This window comes from Microtus pennsylvanicus, chromosome 6 (assembly GCF_037038515.1).
Source record: "Microtus pennsylvanicus isolate mMicPen1 chromosome 6, mMicPen1.hap1, whole genome shotgun sequence".
Lineage (NCBI taxonomy): Eukaryota > Metazoa > Chordata > Mammalia > Rodentia > Cricetidae > Microtus > Microtus pennsylvanicus.
The window spans coordinates 82,976,908-83,001,563 of record NC_134584.1 but is presented as its reverse complement, the minus strand read 5'-3'; the positions used below and the strand labels follow the sequence as shown (position 1 = coordinate 83,001,563).

At 39.8% G+C, this 24,656-nt stretch overlaps 1 protein-coding gene across 13 annotated transcripts in view; it reads right to left on the bottom strand.

Annotated features, from left to right (window-relative positions):
- Positions 1-353: 353 nt before the first annotated feature.
- Inpp4b (inositol polyphosphate-4-phosphatase type II B) overlaps positions 354-24,656 on the bottom strand; it is a 757,204-nt gene continuing 732,901 nt past the window's right edge. For 10 of the 13 annotated variants that reach the window (XM_075976561.1, XM_075976557.1, XM_075976567.1 and 7 more), the window contains one exon: positions 6,283-7,040. In XM_075976561.1, coding sequence (XP_075832676.1) covers positions 6,866-7,040 — 175 coding nt within the window. In that variant the 3' untranslated portion in view covers positions 6,283-6,865. Of the gene's footprint in view, positions 5,629-6,282; positions 7,041-24,656 lie in introns of those variants that run through there. The other 3 variants (XM_075976565.1, XM_075976570.1, XM_075976564.1) reach the window with 3 other exon arrangements.

Below are 24,656 nucleotides of genomic sequence, written 5' to 3'. Positions count from 1 at the left end.
ACATCATCATCATCATATATCTATCACCCAGTCATCCATCTATCATCTATACATTTTAATAATTATTGATGATCCCCTAGTATAGAATCACCATAGCTGTATTTTGACTCTGGGGGTTGTGTTTGATGCTCCCCTAAAAAGAATGACCATGAAAGCCCACTCTGCCAGCAAAACTAGACTAACTTGTCATCAACATAAAACATGCATTGTTTTTGTGGTCTAACAAAAGTGAGATCTAGTCTCCTCGAAATATTGTTTGTGCTATCCTTTTGCTATTTTCATTAAAGTTTAAATGTTGTTACATGGATAAAAATAAAAAAAATATGTATAATGGGGAGGAAAAGACAGAAACATAAAAATAAAACCATATTTATTTCAACAAAAATATACATACAGTGCACAATGAATATGATTTACACAAAATAAGATGAATGATATATTCCTTCAAATGCTAATATAAGATGATCTATCTATCTAAGGTGCATTTCCTGGGAATATGAATTATTGGTTCATCTAGGATATACATTTAATATAAAAAGAAAGGTCAACCATTCAAATGAATAACACAAGAATCTGAAAATGCATTAAAAGACAAAATGATCACAGAAGAAAATACATGAACAAGGGGTGGCATATGCAGATCCATGACAGTTCTGCATTTTGAAAAGTGTGCAGGGTCTTCAACACAGATAGGTTATGGTGTTGATGGTGACATAAATAATTTCTTTTTTTAAAATTTGGGTGCTCATGGTTCTTTTTAAAAAATATTTATTTATTTCTTTATTTATTTATTATGTATACAATATTCTGTCTGTGTGTATTCCTACAGGCCAGAAGAGGGCAACAGACCCCATTACAGATGGTTGTGAGCCATCATGTGGTTGCTGGGAGTTGAACTCAGGACCTTTGGAAGAGCAGGCAATGCTCTTAACCTCTGAGCCATCTCTCCAGCCCAACATAAATAATTTCAATAATTATAAAGATATTATAGACATACTGGCCAAATTTGAGTCTAGAGCCTACTGATGAACACCACCATCACAAAAGACATTCTGCTACACTGTGCCTTTCATTACAGGGAAATAATTTAAAATGTCTGTAGAAATTCTTCCTATGCAGAATGGTATGTACCTTCATCTTTAAATACTGCTCTTACAGAGAGACAGAGTGTACTGCTGTGTACCTACAGCATATGGCTTATGGAGAGAAGCATTTTTACAAGTTGCAAATTTACACTAATGTCTATGCTCTTTATTTCACTTAGGTAATATATATGTCTATGCTCTTTAGAACTAAAGTCTGAACTTCATTTTTTAAAATACACATGCCTGAGTAAAAATTCAAATTCAGGAAGAGCAATTGGATTCACCATTCAAGGGATTTATATTATCTTATATGTGTCTCTTTCTCTAGTTAAGCATCGTCTTGTCCTCTTCAATCAGATGCATAATTGATGTATTTTATAGTCTTAGAAATAAAACTCAAAGAGAAATGAACATGTCCCATTGCTCAGAAAGACAGAGTGAAAATTTCTGTTTCTTAAATCAATATTAATGGGCAGACTGTATTTTATCTAAAATGTTGATTTTTATCTTTCTATTTTTAAAGACAGTGTGTGCTATAGTTTGCATCTTTATGTGGAAAGATGCAAAGAGAAAACATCTAATTTCAAGTTGTCAGAGAAATAAAAGATAATCTATACAAGGACATTTTACTTAAAAAGTTAATATCATAAATATGGGTCATAGCTTACACCGATTGGAAGTGGGATAGATGAATTTATGTTAAACCTTTCAATCAATTGTGCAAGCTCTTAGCAAATTGAATATTTTTTTTCAGTTGTGAGTAGAGTACATTGTTATACAGCTTCTAGATAGCAGGGATGTTTTGTGCCCACTCTGCCTGCTTCCCTCCACCCTGCTGATCAGAGTCTCAAACAAGGTTCTGAAATGTGTGTTAAAAAGAGAAAGCCTGCCTCAAACTTTCCCCAAAGTTAATTTGGTTCATGAAAGATTACAAATTGTGTCCCTCTTATTGAACTAGAATAATATGTCACTTGAAAATCAAATTCATATATCTGGGCTGTGACAGCATATTGTCAGTGCTTACTTTACCTGATCAGTCTACGTTTCAGCTGTGATCAACTTAGTAAACATTGAATACTTGATTGAACAACTGATACGATTCCGCTTTCCTGTCAGCAATGCCACAATCATACACTTAGAAATTGAGATGAAGCGTACTGTGGTTATATTATAATTAACTCTCCACTTACTGACTTTAGTCCTGACGTGTTAGTTACAATAAGGCCACCTGCAGCACACTGCTGATAGTTTTTAAACTGGTCCTCTAATTTAATAACTGATTATAAAAATATGTTTCCACTTTCGTGTATACACATGCCTGTTTCCTTAAAGTTGAAGACATCGAACATAAAATTATAATAACCTGATTACAGATTACTTTAATGTAAAACCATCCTAATAATTGTAACCTCCCTTCAACATTCTGATATTTTCTGAGAAACTGTCCTAGTGACTCAGAGCCATGCACTAGTTGGTAACTGCTTAACCACTGGTGTTTCAGGATGTAAATATCCTAGTCTGTAGCATTTGCCAGTTTCTGCGGTATAAATATTCCCACACTGGCTGATTTCCAGATACCAACGCTGCGTTCTTAAATGTGGATTCAGGAGATTCACAGGTGCGCGTTATCAATACAGCATTCACACCACACAGAACCATCAGAGCCAACTACACTTAGAAGCGGGATAAACTGCAGAATTTGATTTTTAAAAATCTAGGACGCTCTAAGCTTTGATTGTCATCTTTACTTTTAATAAATTCATTTGATGACTTATGGATAGCTATGCCACTGTGCAGCAACCAGTTTGTACCATTCCTGAAGACTCAACGACCACTTCTCACGCATCCGTTAGTGCCAGTTTGGGCACAACCCGGAGAATGTCTCTTGCAGAGTATCTCTGCAGAGGGGGGGATTTGATCTGATTAGAGAAAAAAAATCACGTTTTCTCCCTTTTGCCATTCTGAGTTCTACTTTATGAAAACTACTTAACATGTGGAAGGGTGGGTGTGCCATGCAGTCAGTGGCAGCCTTTAAGACTTCCTGTTTGTAGGAAGCAGCAGCATCATGAGTGCCTAGTGGCACATGGAGAATCGCCCTGACTGTGGAGTGGGCAGATTTTACATCCTTCATCAGCCACCTCATGCAGTTACCAGGGCTCAGCTGGCTTACCAGACTGACCACAGTGTTAGGAAAAGCGGTGTGTGGGTGAACTCACGGTAATATGTAGGAAGAAAAACTGTGTTTAAACTCACGGCAATACATAGGAGGAAAAGCTGAGGTGGGAATTTAGTGAACTGGTACACACAAAATAACCCTGGTTCAGTCAGATGGTTCGAGGGTATATTTCGCTGTCTGGAAGACAGATGTACACTCTAGACTTATGGTTAACAATCATGGCTTCGGTTTTTGTGCTTTTAACATGTTTCTCCCAGGGTTCTGTAAATAGTTAACCCAGAATTGATACCTGCATTTGATGAAAGTAGGAGAAAATTTTATTTGTGAGAAAGAAGACTGCGTTGTTTAGAAATGTCGTTTTCTTGATAAATTGTTTGACTCAGTGTGCTTTCCCTAGACATGCAGGCGTTGCAGCTTTTCAGTGAGAACACGGGGAGAACAGTATGGTGGAGCTGAGAGAACTCCATGACGGCACCTGCGTTTGTACAAGGGAGTTTCTAAAATATTTCATTTATGGTTTGATTCAGAAAGTCATGAAGTGGTTGTCTGAGTGCATTTGGAGAAGCACAATCATGTTTAGGAACTAAGAAAGGATGCATAAGATTCCCAATGGAAATGATGGCAATGCTGTCAACGAATAAACGTTCATTTGCAGGTACAGTATAGTCAGGTCCACCTTTGATATTTCTGTATTAGCATTTGTTGACAAAGAAAAATATGTCTTATGAAATGTCATACAAAACTGGAAAACCTTACTATTGCCTTTCCAGTTAATAAATATTTAGCATATTTTAGTTAAGATGGTAATTTATAAAAATATATAAACAATTATTGTTTATAAAACATTTCTGAGCTAAAAACATCACATGAGATGTCCTGGGATGAATATCACCACTTAAAATAAAAGAACAGCTCAGAGCTAGACAAGCTTCTGTCATCACGACTGTCTTCAGCTCAACACAGTAATGAGAATAGCCACAAATCCTACCACCTAGCTAAAAAATCAAACAATTAAAGATTACATTAAATCACTGAAATGGAGACTAGCTCTCAGAACATTAGATAATTATTTCCATATTTAGATGCATTTTTTCCATTTTTAAAGGCTTCAAATAGTTTGGTAATTGCTTTGGCAAAAGCCATAGGCCATTAGCCAAAGTAAGAAAGGGATAATCCCATGTAGAAGCCTTAGGGGGTTATCATCTATTCTCAGACTTTTGAAATACTCAGCACGGGACTGGAGATCTATCTGATAAGCTTGCACAAGAAGCATCTTAGGCAAACAGCTATTGTGTCACCTGTGAAGACATAAAGTACAACTTTGGATGAAGTGACAAAATTCATTGTGTATTGGAAATTTCTGGTGGCCTCAGAGGAGACACAGGCTTGCACAGTACTTCCCACTGGTGAGGATGCGAAGAATACAGACTTTCTTTCAGATCGCTTTACTCTAAGTGTGCCTTCCAGTGATAAATCCTAATTTCCATTGGACTCTCTCTGTGACGGTTCATGCATAGCTAGTGTAGCCATCTGCAGAAGGCGGGAGTGGCGGCTTAGGAAGTTTCAAAGAGACAGATATAAGGGTGGCTGTAATTGCTCTTCTGAAGTCATCTAACTGAGCAACCTGCCTTGATTTGCTAATTTTTTTGAATGATGATCTTATTCAATGTGGTTGGTCTCTAAGGAAACCAGTAATTTGGAATGTTAGCAATTTTACATATAGGGGTATTTTACCATAAGGACGGATCTGAAATCCCAATTAGCTGAAAATTACTGTGTAAATTTATCACTGTTTATGACTCATGTATGTGACAGGGTTCTCCACTCCACATATATTGACCTATGATAGACTGCAAACTCACACACTAAGAGCACTGTCATGGAACACCTCATACATATGTCTCTCGTGTCTCTGGGTTTCCCCAAATGAAATTCAAGCTGCCGAGGATCTTTACTTGGGCACCAGCAGACACTATTCTTAAATTTCTTTGCACTTTTAGTTCCTTAAAGTTTCTGAACTAAACTCAACCAGTAAGAGTTAACACGAAAGAGAAAGACAGACTGGACATAGTGGTGCTGGGTCGCTTTCTGAGTGATGTATTGGCTTGGATATGAACAACACCCATAAGTACCTCGCTCCAAAAACTCATAACAATAAAAAACAAAAAAGGCAGAGGTGTAGATCTTCCAACCGCAATGTATCTGTGCTCCTGTTTGTTTCCATGCTGGGAGAGTTAGGTGTCAGCTTTTCCGTAAGTGCCTTCTGGAGGTCGGTAGCACTTGGGGAAAGCCAGCAGCTGGAGCATGTTGAAAGCATACCTTCTGCATTTGATATTCTTCAGTACGTTCTCTATGCGGCATCCTTCTCTGGTGAAAGGGCAGAAAGTACAACTTCATGAAACAGAGAATAAAGAAATATGCTTTATTTGGTCAATGCAGAGTTTCAGCAACAGTCCAAGTAAAAATAACAAAGATTCAACTCTACATTTTTTTTTTACCCACAAGTGATGATACATCTTACAAAATTAAATCCTAGGCCAGGCCCAATACCATTATTGCCTTCGGAAAGATAGGATTAAGTTTCTTAACAGATATTTAACTTTTGATAAACTCTTTAAATATAATTTGCTTCACAATACAGCTATGCTTTAATTTCATAAATATATCTGCCTTTGTATAACTTTTCCACAAATTAACTATCCCTTAAAACACATTAAAGTCTACATGTAGCCCTAAGGATGCAGCTCTAGGAATAAGGCATTTAATTTATTAAGTCTGGCCCTATAGATTTTTAAAAGGAAGTTCGTTCCTATTCAACTTGGTCACTTTAGCTATGCGGTGAAGAGAGCAGATGGCTTTCTCAGCAGCCTGCTCCGAACACCAGTGTCATGAAGGAGGAGCGCGCCTCAACCACAGTACAAAAGTCACAGGTGCGGAAAAAATGGCGCATCAAGACACAAATGAGTCCTTGTTAAAAAGAATAGAAAAGTAGTCTGAAAGCCAAATTAACACAAACAATAGTTAGAAATAGGTTAATTTAATTACAAAACATAAATAGCCATTCTTTCCATAAAGTTACTTGACACAAGAAGATTAAAAGCAGCGATGACAAAGAGACGGGAGGGCAGAGTCGGAAAGGGGACACACGTCTATCAGCTGATCGCAACTATGTTATTAGCACAGTGGAAAGAGAGTCTGGAACCTCCTGCCCCCCAGATTGTCTCGGGGGTTTTACTGTTGCACAATGTCAGTCCTAATTTCTTTAATAAATGATGGGGGAAGGGGAGGTTCAGCTCTTCAAGCTTTCAGGATGCTATTCTTTGTCTTGTTCCAAAGACAGTAATTTTAAAATGCGTCTTTAGCTACTTAGCAGTGGGAAAACACTTTTCCGTGAACAAAAGAGCAAAATAATTCACTCAATGCATGGCACTTCTTGCCTTCTAGGTTTTAGGAAAAACAAACAAAACCACAATTTAAACATTTCCTTTGATCGCCTTTTTTTTTTTAAATTCTGTGAATCTGAAAGTGTAGAAATATTACAACATTGTCCCCAGAATTAAAGTCCATTGTCGTTTGTAGAAAAGGAAGGAACACAGCATAAAATTTACTGGTATTTGGCTAAGAGTAACGCGAGACTTAAAATGAGCCACACAACGAGCAGGTGGGAGCTGACGAGGAGGAGGGCGACGGGGTAGAAGTGTCGAGACGTTGGCTTGTCCTCAGTTAGACGGCCTGTCTCTGGGTCATCGGACTCGCTCAGCGCTCCCTGGATCTGGCTGCTGTTGACAGGGAGGACGAGAGCAGAGGAGAAAACAGAAGAGAGTTTGCAGAGCAGCAAGTATAGCCATCTATAACACACCCATCAGCCTACGCAACACATCTGCATCCGAAAGTTTTGTGCTAAGCAGCCTCATGTACATCTGTGTTCTTTTCTCTGTACTACATGGACAAACATTGTTAAAGACGATATTCCCTTTGATTGACCGGAGGAAAAAAACCACAGTGGTGATGCTTATAGAAGTTAGAGCTACATGCAGAAGGAAGAATTGGGTGGGCATAATGGCACCACTAAACAAGACAATAAGAATAAGATGAAATGACGGGAAAGGTCATATAAAATGATCTGGTAAATGCATCACTGGGAAATGCAAGCATGACGGAACGGAACAGAGGATCGGGGAGACGGGAGGATGTGGTTGGCACAGTAAGTCTGCCTTGTCTGGTGTGGTATCTGGGTAAAATGTATTTAAAGCTGTGAAGTGATTTCTTGACATGGTTTGGTCTTTGAAAGGAATGAGGCACCTGACATGTCATCTTTGCCAGCCATGTTATTAGTTTATGAAAATACCACTCAGAGACCTTCGTTAGCTCAGCCCGTACATTATTTTGTCTTCAGCTCGTCTACTTACAGGGCCAGGGCTATTGCTACACCCTGTTGTCTGAAAACAGAGGAGACAAAAGATTTAATTTCTCAGATCAGGTAGGGCCTGTGCAAGAGAAGACTATTTCACTTAAAGGCAGTTCTAGTCATGATAAATCTAAGATACATCATTTAAATCCCAATCCCAGTCAATGGGTAGGAAGCGGTTGCCTCTCGGCTCCTCCTGAATGTGGCCACACTCACAGGTTGTCATCGGAGAGTGGACTTTACTTAGGCTCCACAGCTGTGCCCCTTCTAAGCACATGCGCTCCCTGAGAACCACATATGCGGATTTCTGCCCAGGTTCTGACACCACCCGTGGTCACATTTGATGACTGTCATGGTCAGTCCACAGAGTAGAGTCTGAAACACTGAGTCTGTGGTGTGTGTGTGCCTCACGCTCATCTCCCTGTCCACCGGGATCTAAGCATTATAACCAGAGACAACCAGACTGTCTAATCACATGATTCATTGAAAATTTTGCCCTGGCGTAATTCATGTTCTCAAATCTGCAAGTAATTTGATTAGTTGTTCCGCTTTTCCCTAAATGTCTGGTAAACTAGATTTTATTTTGTTTTTATCAAAAATATTTTATCCTGTGTGTTTGGATGTTTCTCCTGCATGTACACATGTGTAACATGTGCACACCTGTTGGCCACAGATGCCAGCAAAAGGCGTTGGCTCTCTGGAACTGGAGATACAGCATTAGAAAGTGACCATGTGGGTTCTGGAAATTGAACCCAGGTCCTCTGGGTGAGCAGAACTTCTTCACCTCAGAACCAACTCTCTAGCCCAAATTTTAATTTTTAAAGATTTATCTCCTTTTTTTCATGTGCATTAGTGTTTGCTTGCGTGTGTGTGTAGGTGTCCTGTGCCAGCCTGGAGCTCAGTGAGGCCTAACTGCACTTGCAGATGGCTGGAAGGCACCATGTGAACACTGGGCACAGAAACCAGGTCTCTGGAAAGAGCAGCAAATGTTCTTTTTATAGTTACATCTTAAAATACAATGTAATTATATCATTTCCCCCCTTCCCTTTGCTCCAGCCAACCCACCCCATGCTTTTTCCCTCCTATCCTCTCTCAAGTTCATGGTGTCTATTACTTTGTTGTTATACACACATATTTGTAGGTATAGATTCCTAAATTAGAGAAATGCTTTGCTCAGACTCTAGAATGTGAGAGAACTCTCATGGGACCTCCCCCAGGGAAAGAACTACAGGCACACTGAGGATGATGGAAATAGTGTTCCTCAGGCAGGAGCACACCAAATGATCCAACAGCAAGTGGTCATCCCGGAGATCACACAGACCATGCAAACTCCTAGCTGCTGAGCTGTTGAGATCTGGACCAATCCAGGACGTTCTCAGAGATCCTGATGAAAGGACACAAAGGATGTAGTTCCGTGTCCTTGCCAAGAATGAATCTGGCAAGGCCAATCTGGGGCTGGGACTGGAGCAGGAAAGGAGTCAAGGGTTCAGTTCGTGGGAAGCTGACTTTTCCTCCAGAAGAGACTGGAGTTATCAGTCCCATGGCTGCTGTGTGCTCAGTCTGTAATGCCCTGGAGATAACTTGTGTTCCCTTTGCTCCATTAGCCTGCCACTGACTCTGTCCCATTTCTCTCCAGGAAAGAGTATATTAGGTGTCATACATCTTAATACATTTGCTTGATATAAGACATAGCTTGAACAAGAGCTCCAGACTCCAGACCTTATCTTCTCTGTCTTCTATTGCCTTATCTTCTGACCTCTTGTTCCTCTCTCTAAGGAGCATAACCTGTGGTCCAGGTCAAAATGGCACCCAAACAGAGACACCTGAGTACAGGAGAAGTGCTGCCATAATATATAGATAAATAAAAGAAGTCAGCCTGAAGGAGGAGCTGAGACATCAGAGTAAAACATGGGATAGCACAATTCTTTCTCTCACTCTTTAAAAACATTTATTTATTTATTATGTATAGTGTTCTGTCTGCATGTTTGCCTGCGCACCAGAAGAGGGCACCAGATCTTACTATAAGTGGTTGTGAGGACTTGAACTCAGGACCTCTGGAAGAACAGCCAGTGCTCTTAAGCTCTGAGCCATCTCCGCAGTCCTGGGGTGGTAGAATTCTTGAGGGCACAGTTTTTCCTTTAGGTCAGCAGTTCTCAACCGATGGGTCATGTCCCCTGTAGGAGTTGAATAACCTTTCCATAGGAAAACACAGAGATTGACACTAAGATTCAGAACAGTAGAAAATTACAGTTATGAAGTAGCAACAAACATAATGTTATAATTGGGGTCACCCCAACATGAGCACTGTGGTAAAGGGCCACAGATTCAGCAAGGCTGAGATGCGCTCGTTTAGATGCTTCCTTTGCTTCTGCAGTCTCTCTTGGGTTTGTAACGTATTGCTGTGGCGCTTAGAGGGATCCTTTGTCGTTCACCCTAAAACTCTGCCCTTGGGTCCCTGAAGACGGCGCTATAAACTTACAGACATGGAAATGTGTAGGTAGATAAAGGTTTAAAGACAGACTCTCACCTACAAAGGCCACATGACTTTCATATTAATGACTTTGCATGGTAGAATTTGATTGGTGATTGTTTAGACTCACAACAAAAAGTTGATTTAATTATAATTCAACATTCTTGTAAATCTGGTCACTCTACCCATAAACAGATTGCCAGACGTGAGATACTAGGGAGGAGGATGTCAAAAAAAAAAATAGGGATAAAAGGCCCTGAGGATGAGAAAGCTGGATCAGTGCTGAATTACTTTCTTTTCATGATGCCGCAGAGGAGAGACCATCCTTTTCAGATGATACAGTTTTAAAATCACCTGAAATGGCTCTATCTCATTCAGCTGAGATGAGTTCCCCTCCTCTCCTATTATACAGGATTATTGGGTCTTCTATTAAAGCCTTCCACTTTTCACTTGGGGAAGCTGCAGGAGCCTGAGCCCCCTGATATTTGGGGCAAAAACACCTGTTTGATGTTTCCGGACTTTGCCCACTAGAGCAGGGCATTTTACAGCAGAGAAAAGGAGGAGAGAGAGCGAAACACAGTGGCAGAAGCTGAGCAGACTGGGAGCCTGCTCGTGTAGCAGCACAGTGCCTGGATCCTTGGCAAAGTGGCCACCTCCCATGGTTCCCTGGGAGACCTGCCTCCCCACAGCAGGCCTGCAAGGGGCAGTTAGGTATAACTGGTCCTTCATTTCTCATATGAGGCCCTACACTGCTCTCTTCGACAGTAGTGGGAATCCTCAACAATTCTTCTTTGTTTGTGGCTCAATGCAGATCTGTCCTTCCATCTGGATGACATGTACGGCCTATGGCTTTGGAGCCTGTGAGAATTCTAAAATATAGTTTCTCCGACATCAGGTTTCCCCCTCGATTGACATTTCCCAGTATGCAGCGAGGATCTGGTGCTCTAGTTACAGAATGATAATCCCCCTGGGAGCGTGCTTTATCGCCATTCAGAACTCTGTGCCTCTGAGGGACGAACTGGTGTGCTGCTGGACTTGTCCTGAAGGACCCGCCTGATCTGGATGAAGATAACGTCTAAGATCTCCTCACTGATTACATCCTGTTATGACGTATCCAGAGAAAAAGGCTCATCTGGATCTTTGGCTGTTAGCCGCAGCCCTGGACAGTTTATGACATCATTAAACATTTGGACTTATGGCTTATGTAACCTCCCTTATATGTTACTGAATGGGACTTCCTTTATTCCAGATGAGGGACACTTCTAAATTACCTGTCCCTTCACTAATTATGCAAATCCTCCTAAGCTGATCAAAACTTTGTTATGTACAAGTTATAGGAATTTCACCCCCTTTTTACGTGCTTCAACACTGGCTCGATATTATGACTGAAATGCTCACATTAACGATCTGCTTGATGATACGAGGATGCGTGTGTTAGTTTAGAGAACTTGGGTATCTTCTAACCTTTCAGGTACCAGCAACTCATCTGGCCTTACGAACATCAATAGCAGGAGCTGTTGAGGGCTGGACCAATACAAGGCTTTCTCAGAGGTCCCGATAGGACCTAATTCTGTGTCCTTGCTCAGGATAGAACTTGGCAAGAACAGTCTGGGGCTGAGGCTGAAGCCTCAAAGGAGTTAAAGATTCAATTCCTGGGAACTTGGCTCTGAACAGACTGGAGTTCTCAGTCCCCAGGCTGCCACATGCTCTGTCTGTAATGCTGTTGAGATAGCCTGTGTTTCCCTTGTGCAACATTGCCCAATTAGCCTTCGGCTGATTTTGTCCCATTGCATGAGAGATTTGCTAAATGTCATCCTTACTAATATGTCCTTCTTATTAAAACTGAACTTGTCTGGGTTTAAAGTGAAGGTTATCTCTTAACTTTGACATTCTGCTTCTTCAATATTTAGAAAATCCTTAGAAAAACATGTATCCATTGAAATCTTCCCCCTCTCCTTTTATCTCTCTCTTCTTTCCTTTCATTCATTTTTCTTCCTTCGTTCTCTTCCTTTTCTTCATCATCATTATCATCATCTATCATGTATTTACCTATCTATCCATTTATTACTATGCACAGGTTAAGTTCTGACTGTAAGTGCAGGTTCAAATATTCTCTATAGTTTTTGAGCATGAAGTGCAGAAATGCCTGCTTTCCTACTGAGGATGTTTATAAATAGGCACAACTCAAGAATAGAGCACCCAGACCAACAGAAACATTTAAAACTGGGGTGAGAAAATGTCTCCTAATAATGGTCCTTACTCCAAGTTCAGAGTGCTAATTTAGATCAGATTGCACTCCCGACTCACACCCCTGCAACTCAAGGAAACACTTGATATTTTACAGGCTGTGTGTGCTTTCCGAGTCAACATTACTAAGCCAAAGCATTTTGTTTTCGGAAGGGCAATTTTATAATCAAATTAATTTGTTGCTTATTAACTTCTATCTCTAGAGATTAGAGTAATGCATTAAAAATGCCTCCCATATAGTCATCATATTACTCGGCTGGAATTCAAAGTGGTCTGGCCACGAAACTGCTTGATGTGTGAAGGCAGCGATGCAGGAAAGAGCAGACAGGTGGCCTTGGGACCGCCTCCCCCACTCCTGCCAAGAATAGCACAAATGGACACTTCTTCACGGACACCAGTGGATTTTTACAGACTCTGCCTGTGCAGAATGTAAAGGAGGCTCTCAGTGATAATATTAGAAAGCACTTCACCAAGAGTTTATGGTAATTAGTGGCTGCCTCTCCAGGCACCCTGACAAATCAGCGCCATTATTGCTAGCTAGCAGCAACTCTGGAGCATCATGAAAGCAAATCTCGGTGATGTCCCCAGGGGGAATGCAACATGATCAGACATTTAAGGGCACCTGATAAATATGAAGCTATAAAATAATCTTCAAATCCCTGTCAAAACAACCACTTAAGAATAGGAACAAGTAAAAGATGTGTTTCACTTTTAAGTACATTGCTACCTACAAGGAATAGAAGACTCCTCAAACAAAACCCAGTATGCATGACCTGATAATATTTGCTTGGTTCCTCATTTTTTTTCTGTTATTAACAGTTCTTTCTGAATGTGGAGGTCGTAGCCACTCACCACAGGTATTCTCTCAAATCATTCAGAACTCTGCACCGAATGTTTGGATGCTTTGCTTGCCTCTGGGAATTATTATTCATTAATAGTTTTGCTACTTGATATTATATTTCTTTAACTGCTATACTAGTTCAGGATCCCTAAAGAAAAGAATCAGAAATTAAAACTAATTGAAAAGAAAAACTTGTCTTCTGACCAGCAAACAGAGACCATTTCACATTTAATCACCTGCATTAAGTTTGGAGCTGTGGAAATGCCATCCTGAAATTATGACTCATTATTTTAAAACCAATGGCTTAAAGAGCTTTATTTGGCTCAGTAGTCAGTTATGAATCAATATTTATAGAGAACCATGCTTTAGCTCCCAGTTTCAGAACTGTATAAGAGTTGAATTTGTCACATTAGTGTAAAATGGATGTGATGGATGCTGGGTACCCATGAGAACTTTGGAGATGCTACAGGCAACGAGACAGCCAAATACCCTCATGTTTAAAAGTACTTTTCAAAGGAATCTTCCATTTGAATCTAAACAATAAAACTGTCCTGAAGGAAATAAAGTTTTCCCTGAGTGTCTACACAACAATTAAAAGAAAGCCTTCTGAAAACATAATTTCTCTGGTCCATGTTTTATTTATATCATAGTCTCAGGAAAAGAGAGAAGTTTGTTTGCTTATATTTTTCTCAAGTTATCTCAGATTCGTGAGACTGGATGACTCCAGGCAGACACAAAGACTATGCTAGACCTGAACCACACCTGCGCATACGCCTGATGACAAACGATCTTCCCAGACTCTTCAGACTTCTGGGTTATAGTTAGAATACTAAGAGAAGACTTCCAGAACTGTGTAACAAGTGTGGAGATATTTAGATGTACATGCAAATTTAATAAACAGTATCTAGGATGAGGTAATTTCTATTGACCCAGAGGTAAGGGAAATCTTTATGGCCAGCCATGGGGGCCACCAGCCACATTTAAAATGCTTTCTTCTTTTGAATGCAATTCCATGTGTGAGTTTAGAATGTAGTGTTAACTTGTGAGTTCTAAGGACAGGTCTGTTCTAGGGCTGGGGAGATGACTCAGTGTTAGGAGCACTTGATGCTCTAGAGATGATCTGAGCCCGATTTTCAGCACTGATGTTATGTGTTAGGAGATCCATTAGGCTTTTTTGGACTGTGTGAGTATGTGTGTGTGTGTGTGCCTGTACACACACATAGATGAATGCATAAAAGTAAATACATATAAAAATAATATTTTGAAATCTTCAAAGAAAGTGACTTGGAAGATACAATTTCATTTTTACCTAATGTTTTCATCAGAATATGAATTATCTATTTTATAACAATAAGCATAGTTAAGTTTGTTTCCAAAGAATGAATCAGCTTTGCTTATTTAAGTGAAACCCTCAGAGAAAGTGGGATTTTTGTTCAAGAAGCACGGCGTGAATTCCTGGTCATGGAATTCTATGGAGAGGATTGTTGCAAGTCAGAGGACACCAGTGCAAGGGGACCAGGGAGATACAAGTTAACTGGGGCTAGGGACCCTTTCCTAACAGAATAGAGGGATAACCTTCACGATAAGATGATTCATTGGCTTGGGAAGAATGTTTGAGACTGAATGTGGATAAAATGTTAGGCAGTGTTTCTAGTCTCCTGGGAATGCACAGGAAGTGTGTGCCGCAGAGAACAATGCATGTAGCTCATGCTCTCACAAGAGAACGATCTTTCCTTCTAGATGCCGTATTTGTTCCTTACAGGTGACCAAAATGGAAATATCATTGATTTTTATGGACTTTAACCATCTCCAGACCATGGTCAAGCAATGGGTAGAGGCTTTGATCCCCATCCCTTATTTAAATAAACTGCATCCCTTTCCTGTCAAGACTGGGAACCCTTTAGACATGCTTCCTGGGATCACTCAGGTAAGACATAGAGATGCAATGTTCCAGAGGTTATATTTTTTCTCCTAAACACACAAGTAACAGTTCACCAAAATATAATAGGTAAATGGAAATTTAAAAGAATTCCAAGCAGGTTGACCTTCTACTTGGTCTTTAGTGTGGTTCTTGTTATTTCAAACTATTTTGGACACAATTCTGGGAATTTAAGTGAACTAAAATTGACCTACTAGTTAAAATAATTTAACTTTTCTTGATACCACTTTCTAGTTTCCTTTTGATGTTTTTATCATAAAATACATAAAAGTGCTGTCTTCTTGGGGTGGGAAACACTTGAGTGCTCATGTTTTCAGGTGGTGTGCACAGACTGTCTGATAAAGAAAGCACATGCACTCGGAACTATCATCCGTGAACATATAGTAGGAGTGGCCATAGAAAGAGAAGGAGGAGATAGAATGAGTTTTAAGTAAATTACTTACACCAGGCTCTTGTCAGAGAATTGGTTTTAGTTTTTGGATTTTAGAAAGGAGAGAATTTGGATCTGGTCAAGAAAGAAATACTATCAATGAGTAAAGGACCAAGGAGAAACACTAGGGTGAAATAGTGATGTTAGTCTTGTGTGTATCAAAAAAAAAAAAGTGAATGGACACTGTTTTCTGTTCTTGTTGTTCTTTTGTTTCTTTGTTTGTTTTAGTGTATGTAAGTCATGTTGAGATGAATTTGATGTATCCATTTGAGGTTTGCTCTGTATTTTTCCTTCTTCCTCATGTTCTTTGAGACTGGGATTTAAAGCGGGTGCTTCAGGAATGTTCTTCAGTATTAAAAGTATAGTCTTCCCTGAGCTAAATAGATTTCCCTTCTTTCATGATGGAAAAAATGTGACGTGTCCATTGGGAATGGAAGGGCATAGTAACAGGATGTGTGACAGCTGAGCATGAAATATACGGAGCAGGAGAAGAAAAGGGAGGGAGAGGAATGGAGGCAAGAGATACACACAAAGCAGTGCCCTGGCAGAGGATAGAGGGACAGAGAGCATGCCAGGAGGGTTTTTGTGTAACTGGTAAGGGAGTGTACCCAGAGGACAGGCTGTGGAATGTGGAAGAGGCTAAACCTGGTACAGCCATGTTCTTCAGAGATGTGTACGTGAAGTTTGACTTGGACGCAGTGAGGTGAAGATGTTCAATGGCAGGAGAGGAAAGGAAAGGGAGGGTAAGCAGATGATGGATGCAGACAGAGCCAAGCTCTAGTGCCAGGCAAACCCACGGCAGGAAGAGAACACAAGCACTAACATTGTCTTCTCCAGGCAGAGACAAGCGGAAATGTCCATTGCTGCTTATTTAAAAGACATGTAAAGGAAACCCCATTTGGGAGCTAGCTCAGTGGTGAAAGAACTTGCTGCCCAAGAATGACAGCCTGCGTTCAGGTTCCTAGCACTCTCATAAGCACCTAGAGTGGCCTTATGTACCCATTACCTCAGAACTCGTGAGGAAGACACAGGCAAGGGCAGCTAAGGCTCTAGGGAGCTCCAGAATTCTATGCCCTGCACTGGCCTTCTTCTCTGACCTCCCGACATGAGTGGATGGGCCTATGTACCTGTAAACAGGTGAAGAGTGATCACTGAAATACTGCTACCGTTATTTTCAGATGTCACCCTTCACAGTGTCACCCTCTAATTAAAAGTTCCTGGAGTTGATAATGATAGACTCTCACGGAAGACGGAATGAATGGTCATGCCCTACGGCTTCTTTGCCTCTTGGTGAGTATCAGCAGAGAGTAATGGGCTGGACCATCTTTACCTCTCACCTCCCTAGTGGAGCAGGAAGCCAAGCCATGCGGATGCCCCACTCTGGCTCTGGGCTCTGCTCTGAAACTCCTAAGTCAGACCAGATGCCCATGTGCTCCATTATTAGACTGTAGCCTACTGCATTTTCTAAGCAGCCAGGGATGTGAGGCAGATACTGATACCAGGGCACAGTGCATATAAAAATGTAGGCAGGAAAGACATGAAAGAGGAGAGCCCAGCTCCTTATTCTCTAGCTCCCCAAAGTCAAAACTTTTTCCTTTCAAAATGAGAGTGTTCATATCTCCCATAGGATTCCTGTGAGAATTGCACAAAAGTGAACAGCACCCTCACAATAGCAAAGATGAGTAAAGAACGTAATTGTATATCTGTTTCTCTCCCCAGATAAGCCTTTTGTGTGTGTGTGTGTGCAAACAAAGCACGTCTTGAGGAGGCATGAGGCTGCTTCTCTTTCCTTCTGTCTCTTAGGTACCGATGGAGAAGCATGAAGGGCAGAGGGAAACACTCTTACTTTTCCATTATGTGTGAGTCACGGTCTCACGTTCTAGCCAAGGCTGATCTGGAACTCATCACAGACCAGACTGGTCTGTAAGTTGCACCAGTCCTTCATCCTCTGCCCCACAAATGCGGGGTTTGCAGGTGTGCGCCATGCTTGCTTGCTTCCTCTTTCTCTAGTTCAAAGAGTTCCTTGAGTTTCTCATCATGTTATACGGATGAACCTTAAAACTGTCTCTCTAACTGCCATCTCTGAATTATGCAGGTACATCCAGTTATATGTCTAACTAGCATCCGAAGGCCACAGGGCTAATATCCTGTTGGACGCCAACTACTCGGCTTATGTCATACCTTCCTTTTCATGAGAGGCACTCGGTTTGAATGCTGAATGATCCCCAGAGGCTATTGTGCTTGCATCCGTGGTCCACAGTTAGTAGGACTGATTTGAAAGGTTCTAGAACCTTTAAGAAATGGAGTCTTGCTGAAGGAAGTCAGTTACTAGGGGAGACTTTGAGGTTGTGTAGCCTGGCCTCACTTCCTGTCCTCCTTCTCTTCCTAACTGCGGATGCACTTGAAGATGGAGGCGAATACACATCCAGTCAGCCACCGAAGGAGAACCATGCCAGGAGTAGCGCTGTATTTTCTCAGGTCCATTTTCTATTTCTCTTTGTGCCCTCTGTGACAACACTGAAGCGGATGGTCACCCTGGGTCCAACAGAGGCATCATTTGTGTCACTTAAAACAATGTGCCACAATAAAGCTGGGAACAGCCGCGCTGGTTGCCAAACAGACGGCCATCAAGAAGAGTAAAACTACCACCCGGAGCCAAATTGTGGTAATTGCTTGGTGGTAACTTTCCTGATGAAAACAGAAAGTGTTGCAGCGGCTTCCGTCTAGAATTCTCAGGAGAATTCTCAGGGTACCAGTGATTCTCTTCCCATCTCTTTCCCTAATGGGCTACAAGACATCAATCAGAAGTCCACACTCTGGATCAGCTATTGAGTTTAGCTAAGCAAGACATAGACATGTACAGGGCTGGGGCTGAGTGCAGAACAGATGGATTAATGAGACTGTGTATCTTTAATACACAAATTTTTGCTCTCACATCCCATCTTTAATGGGGGATTCACTAACTCCTCAGCTTTTATATACTGCAGGGGCTCACGAGCACTCTCTCACAGGACTGCTCTTCACATCATGGGTTTTCCACACTGGGGGCTCATGGCCTATTCCCAAGAGGAGTCCCTAATGCCACTGGTTTAATACACTATTGAGGCCCAAGAACCATTTTTGTGCTGATGTGCTCCTAAGGGCGCGAAAGATCGGAGGCCATGTGACTGAGCTGCCTTTTCCTCAACAGTCCTCAGGGCATGTAACGCTCCTTTCCCAACCTAATGGTGAATCCTGCAGTGTGACTGCCGTGGTACCTAAACCACAAGAGTGAGAATTCAGAGATGCGAAGGAAGGAGAGTAGGTAAGCAAAGGACACAAGTGATGTCATTGGGGATTCCGTGTTGTGACAAACACTATGGCTGAATTGAGGGCCCTCCCCACATCAATCATTAATTCAGAAAATGCCCCCATGGACTTGCCCACAGGCCATCTGATGGTGGCTCTTCTCAGGTGACTCCTGTCAAGTTTTGACAAATAACCAGCACAGGTTAGACCTGGTTTTACACTTGGAATTATATAGGACAGATTGTACTAAAATGGTTTCTATCCAGAAAGAAGACATGCTATAATTGTCTTTATTGAAGTCTGCACGTATCTCAAGTTTAGAAATAGTAAAATAAATCAAACAGACTTTGGCGATGGACAGGTTTCAATGTTTACATAGATTCTTGGCTTATAAATCAGATTCCTCTGCAACAATGTTAGCAATAAGGAATTTGAGATTGTAACAGTATCAGCTGCAGGAGTTTCCTGGCAGAGGTTTTGCGGCTCCTTAGGCATACTATCACATCATCTGTGAACACTTTCTTTTCTTTCTTTCCAAACTGTAGCACCTCGATCTCCTTTAAGTTGGCTTACTGCTCTAGCTAGAATTTCAAGTACTGTATTGAATAGATATGGAGAGAATGGACAGCCTTGTCTTGTTCCTAATTTTAGTGGAATTACTTTGAGTTTCTCTCCGTTTAATTTGATGTTGGTTATAGGGTTGCTGTGAATCACCTTTACTATGTTTCAATGTGTCCCTGTAGCCTTGAAATCTCCAAGATGTTTATCATGAAAAAGTGTTGGATTTTTTCCAAGGCTTTTCAGCATCTAATGAGATAGTAATCTGGTTTTTTTTTTCAGTTTGTTTCTATGGTGGATTATATCGACAGATTTTTGTGTCTTGAACCACACCTGCATCTCTGGGGTGAAGCATACTTGGTCATGATGGATGAGCTTTTGATGTGTTCTTGGATGTGAGTATTTTATTGAGTGTTTTTGCATAAAGCTCATGAGGGAAATTGGTTTGTAATTCTCTTTTTTTGTTGAGTCTATGTGTGGTTTGGGATCAGGGTTGACTCTGGCCTTATAAAATGAATTTGGCAATGTTCCTTCAGTTTCTATTTTGTGGAATAATTTGAGAAGTATTGGTATTAGCTCTTCTTTGAATGTCTGGTAGAATTCTGCACTAAAACTATCTGGTTCCGGACTTTCTTTCTCTTGGGAGATTTTAATGACTGCTTCTATTTAAATTTTATCTAATCTTGATTTAACTTTGGTAAGTGGTATCTATTGAGAAAATTGTTCACTTCTTTGATCTAATGATTCTTTGGATTTTCTGGGTATGTGTTGCTATGTCCCCCTTTTTGTTTCTGATTTTGTTAACTTGGATATCCTCCCTCTGACTTTTAGTCAGCTTGGATAAGGGTTTGCCTATCTTGTTGCTTTATTCAAAGCAAATACCTTCAGCAAAAAGCCACATACAAGATTAATTTAAACAGTGATCAGTAGCCTTTCTGCATACACACAATAAACGGACTAATAAAGAAAGCAGGAAAACAACATCCTTCACAATAGCCACAAATAATATACAACATCTAGGGGTATCTCTAACCAAGTAAGTGAAAGACCTCTATAAAAGAAATTAGAGTAGATATTAGAAGATGGAAAAATCTCCTATGCTCCTGGATCAGTAAGATTAACAAAGTAAAAATGGCCATCTTACTAAAAGCAATCTGCAGATTCAATGCAATCCCATCAAAATTCCAACAGAATTCTTTACATATCTTGAGAGACTAATACTCAACTTCATATGAAAAACAAAGAACCAAAGATAGCTAAAACAATCTTGTACAATAAAAGAACTTCTGGAAGTATCGCCATCCCTGATTTCAAGCTCTACTGCAGAGCTATAGTAATAAAAAACAACATGGTTATTGGCATAAAAAGATGTGCTGATCAATGGAATCAAATCAAAGGCCTAGATGTAAATCCACACATGTATTGGCACTTGATTTTTGACAAAGAAGCTATAATTATACAATGGAAAAAAGAAAGCATCTTCAACAAATGCTGGTAGTTTAACTGGCTGTCTGCATGTAGAAGAATTCAAATAGATCCATATCTTCTTCCCTGCATAAAACACAAGTCCAAATGGGTCAAAGACCTTAATGTAAAACCAGTTACAGTAAACTTAATAGAAGATAATATGGGGAACATCCTTGAACACATTCGCACAGGAGACAACTTCCAGAACAGAATGCCAATAGCAAGGCACTAAGATCAACAATTAATAACTGGAATCCATAAAACTGAAATGATTCTGTAAGACAAACAATACCATCAATAGTACAAAACAGTAGCCTTCAGAAGACTATAGAGGGCTTATTTCCAAAATATATAAAGAACTCGAGTCTAGTTGCAAACAAACCAATTAAAAAATGGGATATGAATCTAAATATAGAATTGTCAAGAGAGGAATCTCAAAGGGCAAAGAAGCACGTAAAGATATGTTCAGAATCCTTAGCCTTCAGGGAAATGCAAATCAAATGAACTCTGAAATTTTATCTTACACATGTTAGAATGGCTAAGATGAAAAACGCAGGTAATATCTCGTGGTGGAGAGGATATGGAGCAAGGGGAACACTCTTCCATGTTCTCACTTCTAAGTAGATGTCAGCTGTAAGTAAAGGATAATAAATGCAATCCACAGACCCAGAGAGGCTAAGTTACAAGGGCTTCAAGAGGGGGCTCATGAATCTCTCTTGGAAGGGGAAACAGAATAAATGTCATGGGTAGACTGGGGACAGGTAGGGACAGGAACAGGAAAAGGAGGGGTCGTGTCAGGGGAGGATGGATGGAGAAACAACTGGAATCGGGGGCATCTCTGGAACAAGCTAGAATCCTGGAATCCCTCAGGAATCTATGAAGAAGACTCTAGCTAATACTTGTAGCAATGGGAAATACAGAGCCAAAAGTGACCATTTCCTGTAACCGGGCAAGAATTCCAGTGGAGGCACTGGGAAACCAAACTCACCACAAATCCTTTGACCCACAATTTTTCCTGCCTTCAAGATGTGCTGGGGTAAACGTGGTGCAGAAATTTTTGAATGGCCAGCCAAAAACTGTTCCAGCTTGAAACCCATACCATGAGAGAGGGCCCAGCCCTGACACTGCCTGGAGGGCCAGCACCCAGAAGCTGAACAGTCAAGAGATACAAGATAGAAGCAAACATGCCTGGAAAAAAAACCAAGAACCACCACCACCACAACAAAAAATAATGAAATGATTCCTAATGATATTTTATTAACCGCATATGTTGGTGCCTAGCCCACCTGTCATCAGAGATGCTTCACCCAGCAACTGATACAAACAGATACAAAAACCCATAGCCAGACATTAGGCAAAACTTGGGTGAATTCTAAGGAAGAGGAGAATGGAGGATTGTCAGAGTCAGAGGGTTACAGGACACCACAAAGAAAACGCGGATAATCAACTAACATAGGCTCACAGGGGCTCACAGAGACTAAACTCCAAATCCATGACCATGTATGGGTCTGGCCTAGGTGCTTTGTTATGGTTGGTGTTCTTGTAGACTCCTAACAGCAGGAATAGGGCCTATTTCTGTCTCTTCTGCCTGCTTTTGAAACCCTTTCTTCCTTTTGGGTTGCCTAGTCCAGCCTTAATATGGGGGGAGGTGCCTAGTTTTATTACAACTTGATATGCTCTGCTTGACTGAGATCCCTAGAGGTCCACCCTTTTCTGAAGAGAAGGGAGGAGGATTGGCTGGGGAGAAAGCAGGAGGGAGAGAGTGACTGGGAGAGGTGGAGGGGAGAAACAGTGGTCAAGATATGGTATATGAGATTAATTTTAAAAATTTTAAAAAGATTAAAAAATTTAAAAAGATTGCAATTGACAGTGCATCAATAAATATATACGTGCATTAAAATGTTTGAAGGCGGGATAGAAAATGAGGTAGAAGAAATCAAACAAACAATGTAATCTATGATTGGCATTTAAGGGTTGGCCCAATAAAGGTGAGTGTTGTAGGTGTCTGATAGATATTTACTAATATATTTTTTCCACAAAGTTGTTTGTATCAAGGCGCAGGAATTATTTCCTAGGCAAATTAATGGATGATGATTTATGAAGACCTCCAAAAGACGATGTATCAAGATATATGGAAAACACTTCATAATCACACATAAAAACAAATTAATTATCTAATTATCTCAAACTCAATTTAATAATGACCCAGGATACTCTTCCTTAGAAATGGGAGGCTGAAATTCTAGTTCCTTGAGCTTTGGATGGCTGCATTCTAACAGAAGTCATTGCAACAGAAGACACATCTGTCTCCTTCATTGCAAAAAATGTTTCTATTGTAGAAATAGTAATAAAAGGCAAAAAATGACTAAAAATAAAAATATACATATTTCCCTGTAAATTTCTATAGTTCTATAAATATTGGGATATTTTTTCCTAATGGAAATTAGTTTATACAACACATAGTTATTCTACTATAAAATGATGCTTACATGTTGGAGGGCAAGACAATTCTAGGATGGAATCTGGATTTCCTATTTGTTATTTGTATTGTTTGGACAGGATACATAATTTTGCTTTACATTAATGTAGTCTTACTGAAAAGAGGGATGGCAATTATTTCATTACACATGGGTTAATGTGAAAGCTAGATATGAGTGTGAAGAGTCTCTCTCTCTGTCTCTCTCTCACACACACACAGACACACACACACACAAAGGCACGCACACCTGAATCAATCAGTCTTATAATTTACTTTGTCTGCCTGAAGCTTTTATGCATATCTGCATATATATATATATATATATATATATATATATATATATATATATATATATTTGTATTAGTATAGCATTCTGGAGTGCTCAAAGTGATTAAGAATCAGTAGTTCCAATTATTGTGACTATTTCTATAAATACTGATAATTATTTATTAAGTAACAATGAAATAACCATGAAATATTTCTATTACTGATTAAACTATTTTGGAAAATATAGCATGCAAATTAGAATACTCTATACAGTGTTTAGGCTTCCTGGAAATGATGCCACAGTAAAAACTTTTATTATCATTGCTATTGTAGTCTTCAGATTTATAATTGATGATTAATTTATATTGTATTGCTTTCTTTTTAGTCTCCTTACATTTTTCAAGTCCAAATTTGATGGGATACCATAAAGATTTAGTTTTGTCTTTTCTTTTTATTCAATTTCTAGGATTAAACCTAAGACCTCATGAATGCTAGGAATGAATTGTCTCCCTGTGCAATCTCCTTGGCATAGAGTCTAACTCCTTTTAACAATAATAACAAAAAGACCTACTTAGACATACTGCTTACTTTTATTGTGATATAGATTATAGTGCTAATATTTCCTATTTCATGTCTAATATAATACCGTTCATATGCACTGAATCAACCAATCTTATTATTTACTTTGTGTACCTGAAGTAATCATTGAGTTCTGAAAATATTTAGCTGCAATACTTTCAATCATAAATCATTAATATGTATTAAAATTTCAGTTCAAATATTTATATCTTTAATAATTATGAGAATTTAATCTCTTAATGTAGATAATGATAATTGGAGACTAGATGGAGAATGAACTATTAACCTGCATAATAATTTGTAATGCAAAATATTATTGTGCCTTTATTACCAACTTAGTTTATTTATTCCCCAGCAATTACTTATTGAGAATTAATTTATCCAGAAAGTATTACCAAATTATTTATGTATAATCCATGTAT